Below are 17,912 nucleotides of genomic sequence, written 5' to 3'. Positions count from 1 at the left end.
TATTAGGCCTTTTGTCATTTGTCAGATATTCCCAGAACTGGCCCTTTTCTACTGTATTGCTTCACTAAGGACTCCCCTCACTGAGAATACAAAACAACTCACGGTCCCAGGCTCATCCTTGGCTTGCGAGAGCCCTCAGAACAAGTCACCCAAGTGAAGTACAGGGAGAGGCAGGCAGCCACACCTGCTTCACCAGACAGCTTTGCAAGGCTGGGCAGAATGCACACAGAGTAGTTTAATCTGATGGCGAATAGCAAGAGGGTTACTTTATCCTGAGGACATCCATTTCTTTCTCTTGCTACAAGACCAAAAAACTTGTCTAGAGACATCGAAGCAAGTCCTCTGAGCTCACGTTTCAGCAAGATGACATAAGAGACATAATCAAACGAGCACTCACAATTATTCAAAAATGAAATGGCCAGACAAATGCAGTAATAGGGGTAGGAAACTGGTGTGAGAGCTCCTCTGGATGTTCTACTGGATTTCCCACAGAAAGTGGTGCTGCACTGTCTTTCCATGCATAGGAATGAGTCCAAGTTAGCTAAACCATGTGAAATAAAAAGCCAGTACAAAGACCCAGAGAAGTGCAAGCCCACTTCCCTCATCCTGGGAGGAGAATGTCAAACAGAGGGATAAGAAAGCAGCACTCAGCCCCAAAATAACACTTCCCTGGACATCTACAGACTTGCATATACACACACAGCTCACTCCATTTAGACCTACACCAGATCACAGGCGTGACATCACTTCACCAAGCCAGCTGGTGAAACTCAGTTTGAAGAAAGGGCCGTTTTGCCACAAATAGTAATCCCATCCTCAATTCTCTCTGTTTTAGAGGATCTCTTGTTGATGCAAATGAAGGCGCTTTCCTATTGCTTCAGAGTTAAAAAAACCAAGGCCGGAGAAGTCTTACAGATTTTCCACGTCACAATCTTGTACGCTACCAGTGCGGATACTGTGGGCAACGAAAGAAGACAGGACAGAAATTAGAGGTAAGCCAACATTGAAAAGAGGAAGCCTACCAAGCTTTGAAGTCATCACCAGGTGAAATTCTGTACTCTCCAGCGTACTGGAGAGTCTGCAATTAAGAACTCAAAAGCCTAGCAGATTAGACTGAGAAATAAAACACAGAACCAAGATTGTCACCTTCTTCCCCAGCAGTACCACCATGCCTTTAAACTCAAAGTAACCCCAGCTAAACAAGAGGACCTGAGACCAAGTTGCATCATGCTGCTCCGTGATTACTCCCCTTCTGTTTCATAAGTCAAGGAAATCTTGTCTCAGGATGGAGCCTTGCTACCAGTAATTTTTATGCTCTTCTTATGGCCTACAGGACTTGCTGAGTAACCAGCAAGTGTCAGTTTTGGAGACAAGCTACAGTGCAACTATCTGGGAAACCTGGATACTCCAGAACACCTGAAAGGATAAAAACTATAGGGCAGAAAGACAATTTTTAATCTGTTTCCATCTGCTGTGCAGCCTGAGAAATGGGTTTTGCCTCTGCCTACAAGGATTTCACATATTCACAGCCATTTCCATGGCACAATAGCTATGAGTTTTAGGAAAAGCAAACACAAGTCATATATACATCCAATTAGCACCTGGCTGCTTTAGCTCTGTGCTCTCAGGAAAAGATGACTTTGGGTCAGTAGGAGGATCTCTGGTTTTCATTCTCAGAAGCCAAAGTTCTCTTATTTCAGAGGACAGTTTTGATCAATAGGACTACGAGAAGGTTGGAAGCTGCCCTGCTGTCACTGGCTTTCTTCCTTCCTGTTATCCAGAACATCACAGGCTCTTTTTCTTTTCTTTTCCCCTTTCAGTTTGTTAGTTTAAAATAATAGATGGAAATAACTACCAAGTGAAACCCCACAAATAATAACAACAATAAAAAAGTATGCCACGTATATTGAGAAAGAGAGACTGAGTCCCCATTAGTAAGGTTAGAGAGGGGCATTAATAAAAGGAAGATTTGTTAAACATGACTCATTTCTTTTCCTTCCTTTCATAAATCTTATTATTTCCTTGGAGAACAGCCATGCATTCAGTGGCTGGAACTGCATTCTTAAATGATGCTCTTGGTTTAACTACTACCTGCCTGCATTTACTTAAATAGTCAAATAAACAAACCAAACCACCCTAAACTCACAAAACAACCCTACCTCCCCCTATCAAGAGTATTACGTTAAAGCCAAGTTTTCTAATCCTCTAAACCTGTATGATCGTCATAGATGTGCAACAACCACGCTGTAGCTCTTCACTAGAAAGATGACAGACCCATATTTGCTTTTCCAACTCCAGCCACATCTACAAAGAAATGGAAAGAAACTGAACTGGAAAGAAACTGAACTGGAATACCTCCTAAAAAGGCAACAAAACCAACATCAGTCAAAGATTTTCTTTCCACCTCTGTAAACATTGCTTTTAATCCTATATAGTACAAATGATTCAAGTTCTACACAAAAAAAATGAGTCAATGATAAAATTACCACATGATTTTTCTGTCAAAATAAGCTTTCTTCCCAGCTACAAATGCAAAAAGTAGAAACATTACAAAACAAACTAGTTACCAGTATATGAAACACAGAGTAGAGGGAGAGACTTTGAAATCACTGATGTGCTGCTGGAATGGAGATATATTTTTTGTATTTGCCAATATTTTGAAGAGTTGAATGCAATTTTGCCCATTTTACAAAAGAGATTTACCCTCTTTTTTCTACCAAACTTTTAGACCTTTTCTTCCTAAAGTATTTAAATAGAGTAGTACTATTTTGAATATTATGTTATATTTTCATAGGGGTTATCCAAATATCGACTCATGATGTTTTCTTCCCCTGTTTGGGGGAATAAAGCTTGGCCTTCCTGAAATCGTTGATTATGAGTTTCCTCAGCTCCAGAAATCAGGACTAACATAGCTAAAGCCAACGTGAAGTGGGAATCAGCCTTTTGGGCTTGACCATCACGCTGCAATACAGAAGGTCAGGCCTGTAACAATGTTCACTCACCTAAGCTTGAGTAACTGATCCAGAACAATTGACAACGCTTATTATATGTTGGGTGGTAAACAGATAAATGCAGCCTAACTTAAAAATAAAAGAAAAAGGAAACATAGTTGGTATTTTCCACTCCTGCCTTCACTAGGCCCAACCCTGCATTTCTTTAAAAAATCCTCAAAATAAGACCACATGAAGAAGCTTCTCACCAGTACAAGGAAAGCACATGGCCGAGAGCAGGCCCCACAAATAAGCTGATACTTTTAGAGACAATTATGTGCTATGATGCATGTTAGCATCAGACCACAATCAAATTAAATAGAAATAGTTATAACGTAAGAATCTGTATGCAGGTACGAGAAGGCACAGTTTCATTAATGTAAGGCTGGCAGTCACACTTCATCTTCCCCCACGCACACGGGACTTTACCTCTCTTCTCTGCAAAGGAATTACTCTTCAACTGAAAGTTGCCAGCTGTAAAAGCTTATTTTTGACAAATCTGATGTGGACATTCGCGTGATTCATTCGCAGCCTGTTCCCAGCCCTTATGGAAATTTGGAACCATTTTCAACCAGTTCCAAGCCTATGAAGAATAAACTGTCCTTTTAAAAATACTACTGTACCTTTTAAGTATGCAGATTGCCAGGCTGAATTTTAAATGCAATCACTTTGCTTCCAGCACACTCTAAAAATCAGGAGTCACAGTCTGCATGAATCAGTCCTCTGCACCTAGGACCTGCTATTTCCATCATCTCAAGCCTGTGTGCTGCAATTACGTGAATTGTCCACTTTTTTCCCCAGCCTCCTCTATGAAATGCGTATGCAATATAAAACCCATTTATCATACTGGAAATTGCTCTTGTATTTAATCTTCCCGAAGACAGCAAAATCAAATTATGATGTGTAAAGAATGATAATCTGCCAAATTCAAGGGAATACTCCAAACTTATCCCTCCACGTCTGCAACAGAACAGGTCAAAGAGGTCTAATGTAGAAGACATGGATAGGAAGACATGTTGTGAGCATACATAATGAGAAGATGAAAACTCTCCTAATCTTTGCAGATTGAATGAAATCTAATTACATGCTGTATTGATTGTTGTGTATTACTGAAAGAGACAGTGAAAAGGGAAAAAGGCAATTACAGTGAAATTGTAGTCTGACCCTTCAATTGCTTTTGGCATGAAAGGTTATGCTCTATTCGGGGCATCAAAAATTCTTTATCCTCTATGGTAAATCATTAGCAACAGACTCAGATGCAAAACTGATTAGGAGAAAAATTCAGTCAATTAATTCTTTTTTATTTTTTCCCCGTCACAAAAAATCGAGGCAAAAGAAGAAAATACCAAGTTATTATCACTATGCCATTTCAGGAATTGCTACTAAGTCTATCTGGCATTAGTTCTCTGTTGGCTGACAATAAATCATATTCAACAATAGAAATACCATAGTAAACATGAAAAAAAATACAGAGATTGATGAACTAGATCTAGAATAACTCAGTTTTTCAAAATAAATGTTATACCCAAAGTCAAATATTAAGAAGTAATATAAAATTTCACTAAGGAAATTCCACAGACAAGTTTCATTGCTTTGCTTTCCTTTTGCCGCTCCATCCATTTACTTCCACCAAAACCAGCAGTAGCTGAGCGTAAAGAAAGCTTTCAAAAATACTATTTTTCTAAGTTGATAGAAAACCAAAGCACGAGCCAACTGAAAACTATTGTTTGGGTGTGTGTGTGCATGACTCTGCAGGGAATCATGGCAATTCTCATTCATTCTATTCTAAAAATTCTTGTTCTGCCAAAGATAATTGCAAGGACCAGATTTCTACTGACTTTCATGCATGGTCCTCTGCGTCCTACACACACCTCCACAGGCACTGAATGCACAGTTTTTATTCACACTGAAAAGTTAATGAGTTCTCTAGTGATCTGTTTTAGGTTGCCTCTTGATACACTTGCAACATTACTGCTTGTGTTTATTTTTCTTTGCAGAATGTACGCTTTCAAATAACTTTTCTTTGATTACATGAAAACAAATAAGTGGGACAGAAACAAAATTCTGTATGGCTGCAGCTGCAGGGCTGGTCTCTCACTGAAGTGCCTTTCTACTGCACTGGATCTTCAGTAGAGTCCCCAGCAAACCCAGGTAAGGTCTTGCCAGTTAAGGACTAATCCAAATAGAAGAGAAAAATGAAATAAAAGAAAACTGAGACTTTATTACCAAAAATATAAGACACTTAATAGGTGGCTCTAAATTTGCTGATCTCAAAATAGAAAGAACCAAGAGCAGAAATTTTAAACAGTGATCTGGACAGACCCACTGTAACAGTAATATTGAGCTGGACTCAAACTCCTGGTGCTTGCAGGAGTTCTGGGTATGCAAGGAATTCATATGCCTTCCGAATAAAATCTGTCTACCCACGTCTGTCTCTCCCTATAAAAGTGACCTTGACCCACCTCATTAAAAGTACCATCCAAGAAGGCCTCAGATGGCTCTCTAACCTTGTGATAAAGCAGTATACAGGACAACGTCTGAGAAACCTCGCGCTGCATTAGGATGAAACTGCACAGCTCCAGAGCAGACGGGATGCTGCTGTTATACCAGTCTTTCCGTGAGACACGGTAGAGCACTGTCACGGACAGGCTCCCTTGAATCTCAATGCTGCCAGAGCAGCGTTATGCCCATTAATGGCATAAGTAATGAGTCATGATATTATAACCGGAATACCAGTGAGCTAAACCCAAACACAGATGCTTGATCCTGATTTCACTTACAGCGATGCAACTCTGATGATGTCAGTGGAACACCTCCTAATTTCTAGGACTTTTCAGTTTTGTTGCCACAGGATGGGGAAAAAAAAGAAAGAAAAAAAAAGTAGAAAGTGACAAAGTATCTTTTCACAATGATGACGGACTCATTAATCTGTGTTGATGTACCACTCTGTAATAAAAAAAACAACTGGATCAGAGAGAAATTGAAGGGAAATGAATAAGAAATTTGAATAGCTCAGCTTGAAAAACTTTCTGTTATTTTCCTGTGTAAGAACTTTCAAGAAGAAACTGCCTATAGTGTTTATTGTGACCCGAAGAAGCAACATAACATATAAGTTCAAGTAATTTCACTGTGAAGTTCCGTATCCAGTGAACCAAATCAAAGAAGAAGTAGAAAAAAGTCTCCGAAACAGAGGATTACTTTACAGAGAACTTCCTGTTTACTGTGAAGCCACAGTCCTTACACGCCATGGTGCCTGCCCAGTACACCAAGGACTCCTGCTGATTCTCCAGGGGATGCTACGCTGGGATGAACCCAGAGCAGGTAAATCCTACACAGTCTCACCCATGAACAACACCAAGAACAAATCCATTCGGGCCAAAAGACACATTCAGCTGAGCTGCGATGGATATAGCTCGGGGGCTGATCTAATTTATTTTGGGAACTCTATGGCTTTGTTAAATTTGAGAGGAGGATTTCCCTCTTAAATCCTACATTCTTCAAAGCTTCTCCAAAAATATGGTTAGGAAACACAGCTGTTGACACTTTCCTTGTAATTCATGAACGTGTATTTTTGTGACTAACACCCACACTCCACATTCCCCTTCTCTCTTCCCCATTTATACAGATGAGAGCGTAAGGGGATGCCTGTTCTATAACACTTGCTGGCATAGACTGTGTATTACCATAACAGTCTAACCTACTTAGATTTATACAGTCATTCGGAAAGTAGTAATAGGATATATACTTTATCCTAAACCTCCTATTTGTCTGCATTTTGAGACTACGGCAGCCTTTGTTAAATCAATGTTATGAGTAAGATTTTCACAAGCAGCCTAGAAGCACATTTGGTATACTCAAACATATTTACACTGGAAGGTTTATTTGGTGCTAGACACTAAATGTTACATTTATATTATAATTTCATGTAAAAGTTCACTCCTTCAGCTGCTTCTTGTCCAAAGCACTGATGTATTTAATCACACACTTATTTCTTTGATGTTCCACATTTAGAACTTTACAAATTTATGCAAATACAAATGCACTTGTTTTGAAGAATTAGTTTCTATGTGAAATGTTAGTTGTCCTATAACAACTTTTAGGGCTTAGCCTGTTGTAACTACCACGGAAGGGTTCTTTGCTTACCTACCAAGATTTTTCAAGGCTGGTGAACTAGAACGGAGTGTCACAGAAAGAAGTAGTGGATGCTTCCCCTCCTCACCAAAGATAATATCAAATTTAAATGGCAAAGTCATTAAGGAAACATATGGGTGATATGTTTAAATAGACCCTTAAAAGTACACAACATAAGAACTCAGTAGAATGTTTTTTACGTAGTTATGAGACCAAGTGTATGACTTCCAGCTATAATCTAACAGTGTATTTGCTATCCAAACAGCTACCCATACAGAGTTAATATATCCAGGCAAACTATAAAACCTGGTACAGTTCATAGGGATGTCCACCAATCCTTAAACTCATGAACTCTGCAGCCTCCTTAACTTTGCATGCATTGAGAAAGTCTTGACTTTGGACCGAGAGTTGGTAGGGAAGGGTCTGAACAAATCCCTCCACCAAAACCCTGCAAGCCACCTCCTTCCCTTTGTTTTCAGCACTTCAGCAGTGGGGTCAGTGCATATTGTGCCCGGACTTCCCTCCCCAGCGGCCAGGCACTTCGGGTGCTCTTCCCCAGTCTGCAGCACCCTCCCAGGACACAGGGCACCAGGGGACCGGTGCTGCGTCCCCTCCCAGCCCTCCGTACCATTTAGCTGATTGTAGACCACTTCCTCCAGGTGGTCCAGGCGCTGCAGGATGGACTCCCTGTCGGCCAGGCTGCCCACCTTGGCGCCGCGGCTCCTGGCCCGGCGGTCCGCGCTCCGGACGATCTGCACCAGCTCCTGGGAGCGGTCCTGGATCCTGCAGTAGACGGAGAAGAGGATGATGCCCACGAAGACCAAGATGTTCACCGTCAACAAAGTTTTGATTTTCCGTGCCACCGCCATGGGAGCCGCCGGCGCGGTGGCGGGGGGCACATCAAGGCGCGGCGGCCGGCGGCCTGGCGGCCACCCGGCGAGGGGGACGCGCCCGGGGCGCGGAGGGGCGCGGAGCGGAGCTGTCCTTCAGCACCGCCGCGCCGCTCCCCGCCCGGCGCCCGCCTTCGCCCCGCGGGGGCCGCGCCGCGGCGGGCTGGGCGGCATGGAGCGGGGGGAGCCGCGCAGGGAGCGCGGGGCGCGGAGCCCAGCCGCTGCTGGCCGCGGAGCCGCCTCTTCTCCTCCTCCGGCGGCTCCCGCTCGCCCGCCCTCGCTCTCCGCCGCCCCAAACGCAGAGCGCCGGTGCGGAGTGACGTGCTCCGGGGGATCTCATCTACATGCACACGGTGGAGCCGCCGTGCCGCGCCGCGCCGCCCCGCCTCGCCCGCGGCTCCCCGCCCCGCAGCCCAGCCCTGCCGGGGGCCGCCGCCCGCCCCCGGGCCCCGCCGCGCAGCCCCGGCACTGGCCGCTGGGTTTCAGCGCGACGGATGGGTTGAACGAGCCAGGGGAAGTGCGGGCTCCTCTCCCACGGAAGACACCAGTGGCCATCTTCTCTTCATTACCCACCTAGAGGGTCCTTATCCTGCACCCAAGCATCGCTACAGCCAGGACGAAGACTGTCCTTGCCTATGGGTGCAGCCCCTGGAGGTGAGATGATGCCTCACTGATGGAAATTAACTGAAACAAGTTCAAAGGCTCCCAGCAAGAGGGAGAGCTGGTAACGCACTTGGCTCCGTAGGTTTCCCAACAGCCAAAGTACAACATTGTCTAGTGATCCTGCCTGGAAGGGACGTGGCTGGGACCACGTCCACTTGCAAGAAAAGTTCTTGCCAAACATACAAGAAGTTCTTGCAAACCATACAATACTTTGGGTTGGAAGGGACCTTTAAAGGTCATCTAGTCCAACCCCCCTGCCGTGAGCAGGGATATCTTTAACTACATCAGGTTGCTCAGAGCCCTGACCAACCTGACCTTGAATGTTTCCAGGGATGGGGTATCAACCACCTCTCTGGGCAACCTGTGCCAGTGCCTCACCACCTGCAACATGAAAAATTTCTTCCTTATATCTAGTCTAAATCTACTCTCTTTTAGTTTAAAACCATTATCCCTTGTCCTATTGCAACAGGCCCTGCTAAAAAGTTTGTCCCCTTCTTTCTTACAAGCCCCCTGTAAGCACTGAAAGGCCGCAACAAGGTCTCCCTGGAGCCTTCTCTTCTCCAACCCCAACTCTCTCAGCCTGTCCTCACAGGAGAGGTGTTCCAACCCTCTGATCATTTTTGTGGCTCTCCTCTGGACCCACTCCAACAGGTCCATGGCTTTCCTATCATAGAAACACACACAGGCGGAGAAAAACAGCATAGGCCCTTACTCTCAAACACACATCCAGTGACTACTGAAGAATAACCAAGATCTCTAAGCTTGATACCTATGGACATTAAATAAGCCCTTACAGTTGGCAGCTTCTCTATTCACAGTGGTCCTCCTTCGTATACCATCTCACTTAGAGGGTTACATACCATAATATAATCCGGTTTATGGGATTAGTTTTTTCCTTTCATCCTTCCTTCTTGATTTCTGGGGCTGCCAAGCCCAAAATCCAGCAGAAGTTACAATCGCCCTGAATTTACTGTAGCTTGGCAAGGTCTGCTCAGGGTTCCCTGAGGTATGAACTCTCCACTGCTGGCCACCTTCTGACCCTCCTGCTGTTCACCTTCGGCAAGGCCCCTGAGGGTGCAGTTTGCTTGAGAAGACATGTGTTTCTGTCTCAGAGGAATTCTCCCCTTGTCTTTTGGGGATCACCAATGAAACCTGTGTTGGAGGGCTCAGCAGCACAGAACAAGCCTAGACTAGAGTTTCACCATAATCTAATCTTATCCCTGTCAAAAGATGCCACAGATTTCTGTAGTGTCAGACATCTCTTGCAAATAGGCATGTCTCTATAGAAATATATACAGGATTTGACTACTTCCTACAGTACTGTATTTTTAAACGCAAATAATACCAAAATGCAGGGTCACATGTTCTTTCACTGGAGCAGTAGTAAAACTCTCAGTCAGCTCAGCAGAAGCAGCTCAGAACCTGCAATTTTCCAGTGTTTTGATTATTTTAGTAGTATTCTTATGGCAAGTCTGTCATAGCATTACGTTATCCTAGAAAATACCAATTTGGTTTAAGAAAACGTATTGAATTAATGCTCAAGTGCAGCTTATTAGATGTCTCCACAGCATTTAATATATTATAGCAACACCTGCTGGTCTCGATATGGTTAAGAATCTGTTAGATCACTCTTTCCGTTATAAAGTCCAAGTTCACAAGCTGGCTGCAAGAATTCAATTTGGATTCTGACACATAAGCGTGTACTTTGTCCCAAGAGTTGCAAAACACCTTCGACTGTCTCAGAGAGTTTACCAAGTTCTGATGGGCTTTTTTCCACATCATTGCGGTTTTCAATGAGGTCTTTCAAAACCACGGTTTCATCCATGATTGACATGGGTCAAACAGTTGTTTCCTTTTGCTAAGTAATTGTTCTTAAATGGTCAGTTTAAAACAGTCTACGGTGTGTACAGAAGAACATGAGAATATGCTCATGTGGCTGAAACCTTACCTAACACCATTCAAATAATAGCTAGCTCTTATACATCACTGTTCATTCGGAGATTTCAAAGCAAGTTACAAAAGATACACTATTAGAGCTGAGTGAAGGACGGCAGTAGTGTTTTTGGAAAAATGTCAAGGTCAGAAAATGTATTTTCTTTTTGCATTGGAACAAAACCAAAAAGCTTTAAAATATTTTCACACAAACAGCTTTGAGCTGAAGCCACTGTTCCCTGCCCAAAAGGGTCAGGTTCCAATTTTTCTTCCCTCAGAAAGGCTTATACTGCCAAAAGAAAACTAGATGAAAATCAATATATGCAACATCTGGATTTCAGTGCAAATGCTTTTATTGAAACCATACCAATCAGCTCTGACTGCTGACCCATCTTACAAATGGGGAACATGGGAAGGCACTGGTAACTTGTTCCAAAAGCTAAGGAACAAGCCAGAGGCAATGCCGGGATCCCATTCCAAATCACAAATCCAGTTTCTCTCTCTCTCTCTTTATTACTCGCTTTTATTGATTTTTACTGCTACTCGTCTCCATAGGGCTCATGTTTTCACTGATATCATCCGAGATGGATTAGGAAGCTGCTGTAAAGAAACACCAAGATGCTGTGTATTCAAATGACAGTCTATAGCTGAGCATACTCTTTACACCTCTCCTCTATCACTGTGCTCAGGCAGAATAAACACCTGGATGAAGGACAGCTGGCTGAAGATAAAGATGATGTTAAATAGCCAGAGGTAAAGACTCTAAAAAACCAGTCAGCACTCTAAAATAGCCATCTGTCATAGCCATCTCCCCTAATGTACTAAAGATGCTTTATTGCCTTGGGGCACTTCTGGGCTGCCACTGGACTGTCAAATAGCTAAGGCTGCAATGATAACAGCAGCATAAAAAAACCAAACTTTCCTATTGTCTGAGGCTCTCCTTGAAACTGTGCTTGATCTTGTACAACGTTGATCTTGCAACAATTATCTTTCTTTCTGTTGACTCTTGGTTACTGCAGAACACTCCATCTTGGCAAAAAGATGTTGATACAGAGGAAAACTTCAGTTGCTTCTGCTTTTACAATCCTGTTCTGCTTAGCTACTGAGGTCAGACACAGTAAATTTCACTTCAAACAACACTGAACTAAAAGATTTTGAGAAGAACCTTTAGTAAAGCATCAGTCTTACAGCCATTATCTGCAGAGCCCATCATGCAACTAGTCAAGGCAACAGACTCCAAGTCAACCTGACCCCAGTTCATTTGGAGCTACTAATCTCAACCAATACAGAGGAACTAGATGTTTTTTCACCAGCTAGTGAAAACTGCAGACTGTGCAGCAACTGAATATGACCAAGACTGCCGTCATCATCTGGACATTTCCCAAGTTCAAGTTTTCCCCAAAAGTGGTCAGAAAAAGTTATAAAAAAAGACCATGTCAGATCTACAAAGTACCATCTCTATAGCAGAACCCTCGCAATCACCATGCCTTCTGTTGTACAGTCCCAGGTTTGGTGGGTACGTACTCAGAATCAATATGAGTTTCTATTTTTTATGAGATGTTTTCTGTTGAATTTCATTTTAATATCCCTAGAAGGAGATGGAGGAATTGGCTTGCTGATGAAACAAAACAAGTAAGATTTTACTTTTGGGGAGAGGTAAGAGGAGACGGTGATTGAAAAGCTGATTGAAAGTTTTTTGACTTTTAAAAAGCTTAGGTTGAAAAAAATATTTAATTCAACTTAATAACCATAAAATCATTCCCAACCACTTTTCCAAAAGGACACAAGCCTGATTTACCGTACCTAAAGAGACATACCTTTCTGATCATTCTACTGCACGATATGAGACGTTTGCAAGAATGAATAATGTGTAGAAGGGAAGACTTTGATGTTTAAAGTATTTGAACACTAGCTTTAAAGAATAAAAAACACAGACAAAATATTATGCCAGTGATGATCTGCAATTGTAGATTTCAGCTGCAGTTATTCACACACAATAACATCACCTACCATTTTCCTAATGAAATTCCAACTGCATTTACTAGCCCATCACTTAGAGTTTTAATATAGCCTAATATTTTTCTACTTTTAGTACTTATTTAGAAGAAAACAACAACAAAAACAGACAAAGTCTAAGACCTCTGTTAAATTACCCAGACATACTGAACTGAGGCCCTCATCCTGTTGCAAAGGGGTACTGCAGCCCGTCAAACTGTGCGATTTAGTATTTGTGCAGCCCCCTTCTTACCATAGTTCCAGCAGACTCTGTAAGAAGATGCTTACATGAAGTTGCATGAAGACTTCTGCAGACGTAGCTAGCAAGTTAGGAGAGAAATAAATAAGGAAGCCTCAACTGTTTCATCCTTGAGATATTTCCAACCAGCATCTTATCTTTTCTGCTGCAGCTTCAGAGAAGACAGCAAGCTAGTATTGTGGTGGCATGAAAAGTCCAATAGTCAAATAATTCCTCTTGCAACAAGACACTGTCAGGTCCCTAAGGCTTCCAATTGCCACTCTGCTCATGTTGATGTAGAGGCTTTGAAGCATGTTTACTGTTGACCAAATGCCTGCTATTGTTAGCATAGAAGAGCTGTGGCCAGGTAAGGCAGAGAGAGGAATCCCCAACCTGGTATCCATCTCACTGCATTAAAAAGGCTGGAAGCCCAAAAGCCATGAGGAATTTCCCATGTAGTGATTCTATGCTGGGAACATTTAATGCTGGCTCAGAATGTAAGGGGGTATGGTGACTGGATAGCCCTGAATATAATCAATGTCTACTTTACTTAGAGCAGAATGACAACACAATGTGCTGCGGTTTCAACCAAGATGAATGTGTTTACTTTAGTAAGATGACCTGTCTGCTACCCTTATTACAGAACCAATGCCATAACCGTTTATTAGTGGGGTCACAATTACAGTGTGCAAAGACTCTCATTCATAACCAGCAGACCTACCCAAAGCACTACGCACGACACAGGGATTAAGTATTCACAAGATTAGCCTGGAGGTGCTGAATTTTAACTTCATCTTGAAGATGGTTCTCAATCGAATGAGATGCCTTAAAATCTGAACACGTATTTCAGAAATTATAGAGAGACATATATCCTTTTATTTTTGGCGGTATTAGTCTCATCATTTCACTTATTAAGGTTGCACAGAAGTTTTCTAAATGTAATTTTGGGACACTTCCTTCTAAAACTGCAGCAATTCCCAGTTGCACGTGGGACAGTTCTTCAAATATACAGACTGCGTTATGTTCTAGCACCTGTTGCTGTGACATAAAGAAGCACTACCCGTATATTCCTCATATTGTATTAAAACTACCGGTTGACTCTGCAGAGAGGATTTATAATACACAGCACAATGGCAGGCAGATCTGCTGCTTTCATGCTTGTGATATTGTGCTGATGACCACATTGTAGTAAATAGCATGCAGATAAAACCCAACAATTATCCAAACACGCATTAAAAAACCCAATAAACCTGTCATTGTAAAAACAGAATATAAATAACTGCCAAGACTAAAATATTCAACCCACACGCTTACATTTTACAAAGCTCTAATTTACAAACATTACAGCTCTCACCAATTTTAATGAGTTGAGCACCTACCTTTTTCAAATCCAACTGCACAGTCCTCTATCCATTTTCTGTTATTATCTCCTACTGTAATTTCAGAATAGGTGCTTGTTTGCTAAGAGACGATTATCACCATTCACCATGATCAAAGACTATTTGCGTGGTCTTAGATTTACTCCATGCAACAACAGAAAAAACCCAAAACCTTGAGGACCCCATCTCCCACAAAGGCAGAGAGGCTCGGTCCATCTGTGCCTCCAAAGGGGAAGGTGGTGGGAACCTGCCTGACAGCTGCTGCACTGGGACCCCGGGCTTCAGCCAGATGTTTTTGATAACCACCACAACTTGCCGTGAGGAATTCCAGAGGTACTGTGATAAGACAAAGACAGACTCATACACTGGAAATAGATCTGGGAAGTTTTCAAGGACAGCTTTTATGTTTATGGGAGTCCTATTAAAGAAAATAAATTGCAAGAGATATATAAATGTAATTTAATATCCAGCTATTACAGATACAGAAATTACCTCATTTTACTCCTTGAAATCCATCTTTAGTTATTCCTGTTGCCAGAAAACTTACAAAAACCTAAACAATGGCTAGGCTGTTTGCATGCTGAGACTTCTGCTTTTCATACTGACCAATATTGTCTTCTGGTTCCCTGTGTTCCCTTTTCTCCTGCAATTGCTGTCTCTGCTCTCATACTCTGTATAGCCTTTAAAGCAGAAATTGCTTTTTGATAGTACTGTTTTTAAAAAAAATGGTTCATGAATAGTGTTCCTAATCCCAGGAACAAATCAATCTTTGGCTCTATCTTTCAGTTGACATCTATGGACTATGACCCAAAGTTCCTTCATGGAATCCAGTTGTCTCATTTCCACCTTTACTCTGTTACCTTATAATAACAGAATTTGAAGTCAGCTCTCTAATCGGTATTTAATCAAATATTATCTCAGGCAGAAAATACTGACCAGATCGAGTTTTATATTAAGGCACGTTTTCAATATAGCTGTACATTTAGGTAGAAGTCTGTTTACTGAAAGGACTGGAAAAAGAAATGAGCTTTCTCAAATTGATGTTGAATGTAAAAGTTCTTTACTGGCACTAAAGTAGGCAGTAGATCCCAACAGACCACAACAAATACAGCTGGAAGGATCTTGCTCCATGTCTGATCCAGCCAAAATTCTGAAAAAGCTGAACATTATCACTGGCTTAGAATAGTTAAAAATATTTTGCTACTGGAATTGCACTGAATTCAGTAGGGCACATTAATCTTTGGCCATCATCGCCCCAGTCCCAATTCTGCCATGAGGTACAGGCTCATGGACTTCTGCAGGTATTTGCCCAGGCTGATCCACTTGTAGGAAAAGAGCCTCATACAATATTCATTACTTACTTGTCTCTGTCTTGATGCACATTATTAAGAGATGCATGGCCCTCCAGCAAAATCTTCACAACAAAATTAAGAAACACAGCCAGTCATCATGTCAAAGTCATAAGAGATTAAATATTCTAAGTGCAGCAGCACAGGGGTAAATTAGTATTGTTACCTTCTGACCCCCAGAGCTGCACCCAATGCTGGCTTTAAACAATAAAAATAATGAGATTTTTAGATTCCATTTATTTTGAAACAACAACTGGCAGCTTGAAAGAAGAAAACATGTTTTGGCAAATAAAGTTGACATTGACATTTTTAGCAAAGACTAGCTATACGGTGGCTTGTCACTGGGCAAATCTGAAGAATCACTGCTGCCTCTGCTGTATGATGTTTTTCACAGGGACAGTGCACATGTGAGCAATAAAGAACATTTAGTACAGTTTGTATCTCCCTTTAACAGAGATGTTCAGAATATTTAAATAGAAACCAAACCATTTCTAGCATGAAAGTCTTCAATGTATTTTTAAAAAATATCACCTTAAAAAAATAAGAAGATAAAAGCTGACGTATGGTAAAATTCCATCCTAAAAATTATGCCAGTGAGAAGCCTTAACAGATGGAAGTAGGATGACAAAACCGAAATCTTCTCGTTGAGTCAAATTCCCAAATATTCCCAGTAAAGGACAAAGTCCCATTTAACAGTTTTGGAGGCTTTTTTTTTTTTTAAACACACTTGAAAATGAGCCAGTCCATAGGAAGAGAACATTTAAGACTATATTGGACTATGCAAATGCTTAAAGTATGCTGTTTCCTGTTCCAGACCACAAAACCTCTCCTGTTTTCAATTTCTCCGTCTGAAAATTGGGGACAGCTTGCCATAAGGGAAGTGGCAAATTTTGCTTTTATTAATCTTCATCTCAATTGATTCAGAGACCGTATGCAGCTTAAAACAAATAAAAGTCCAAAACAAGAAAAACATGGAAAAACAACAGATCTACAACAAGGCACTAGAAGAGCAACGTGGAGAGAGGTGCTGCAGGTAGACAGAGACACGTAGGTTTGACATGCACAGATATGCATCACCCTTTTAGCTGTAGATGCTGGGAAGACATTCTCTATTATTCATTAATTCTATGGTGATCAGATAGATTAAGCATTTTTCCCTCTTAATTAATCTTGCTCTGGGCTATGAAGTTGAGGAGCTTGATTTATTTATATATTTACTTATTTTGAGGGGAAAGCATTTCTCACCAAAACCCTCCACAGTGAAACTGCAGCGTCAAAGCCTCTGGCCAAGCTCACGAGCATTTCAGACTGTGTATGCCTTTAGCTGCCACATCATGATATATAATCGCAGATACACAACGCTTACTGCTTTTGATACTAAATACAGGGAGATACTTTACGTCAGTGCCTTGATTTTCCCAAGTACAGACATTAATACCAGCTATAAAGGACAGATCATGTTCCACCTATATAAAGGAAACATGAAACAGAAAGGATCAGGTCTGTAGTTTTCCTTATGCTATTCATTATTATATATCATGTCCAACATGTGTCCAATTGTATCAGCTCACAAAGATTTCCTGACATTAAATCCTTTAATGTCGATTGAGCTGCTTTTGATTTACATACACCAAAGATCAGCAGCAAGCAGCGAACAGGCTGCCTAGCGCTGAGCAAAGCTTTTGTTGGTGCTGGTTCTTCCCTTCCACCCCTCGGGCGCGCAGGCCCCTGGGAGGACATGCCTTGGCAGAGGTTCCCATGGACCTACGTTGGCTGAAAATACAGGGCGTTCAATTGCTATTTAACAGGGACAATGTTGCACTGAGCAAGCACTGCTGCTTGTTAGCATGCTTTGTTCAATACAATTAGTACGGTACCCTGCCAGAGAAAATACTAAAGGATAGCTCAGGTGATAGACTGGGGTTATTCAACTTTTGACAAAAGGTTAGGGGAATTCTCTTGAAACTGTAATTGTCTGTCACATGAAATGCTGCAACTTCTCAAACACAGGAAAGAGGAAACCGTAACGTGAATTGGATTAGGGCAAGAGGAAACTAGAGGTGGGCAGGTTAATACAGTGGAATCCAATGGACTTACCAATAGAGTCTGGGGTATGTTGGACAGAAAATAAAGAATAAAAGAATGTTAATACAAATCTCAAATGTATCTGATGTGTCTGTAACTAAAATAACTGGGGCTGGTTTCCTCCTAGGATTTAAGAATGTTTATGGCCAGTACGTGGATAGGGAACTCCTCTGAGGCCCTTCTTTGTGACACCATAGGAATTGGTGTGGCATGCTTTCCCATGTAAGCCAAAAAAAGGCAGAATGGCATAGTAAGAATAA

The 17,912-nt window shown here is 41.8% G+C and overlaps 1 protein-coding gene across 3 annotated transcripts in view; it reads right to left on the bottom strand.

Annotated features, from left to right (window-relative positions):
- The window catches only part of GALNT9 (polypeptide N-acetylgalactosaminyltransferase 9), a 252,854-nt gene that overhangs the window by 146,208 nt on the left and 88,734 nt on the right, over positions 1-17,912 (bottom strand). The window contains exon 3 of one of the 3 annotated variants that reach the window (XM_074606360.1): positions 7,750-7,904. In XM_074606360.1, the coding sequence (XP_074462461.1) occupies positions 7,750-7,904 (155 nt within the window). Of the gene's footprint in view, positions 1-7,749; positions 8,396-17,912 lie in introns of those variants that run through there. The other 2 variants (XM_074606359.1, XM_074606362.1) reach the window with 2 other exon arrangements.

Source organism: Larus michahellis, chromosome 13 (genome assembly GCF_964199755.1).
Source record: "Larus michahellis chromosome 13, bLarMic1.1, whole genome shotgun sequence".
Classification (NCBI taxonomy): Eukaryota; Metazoa; Chordata; class Aves; order Charadriiformes; family Laridae; genus Larus; species Larus michahellis.
The sequence above is the reverse complement of the archived record's forward strand: the minus strand, read 5'-3'. Positions and strand labels throughout refer to the sequence as shown.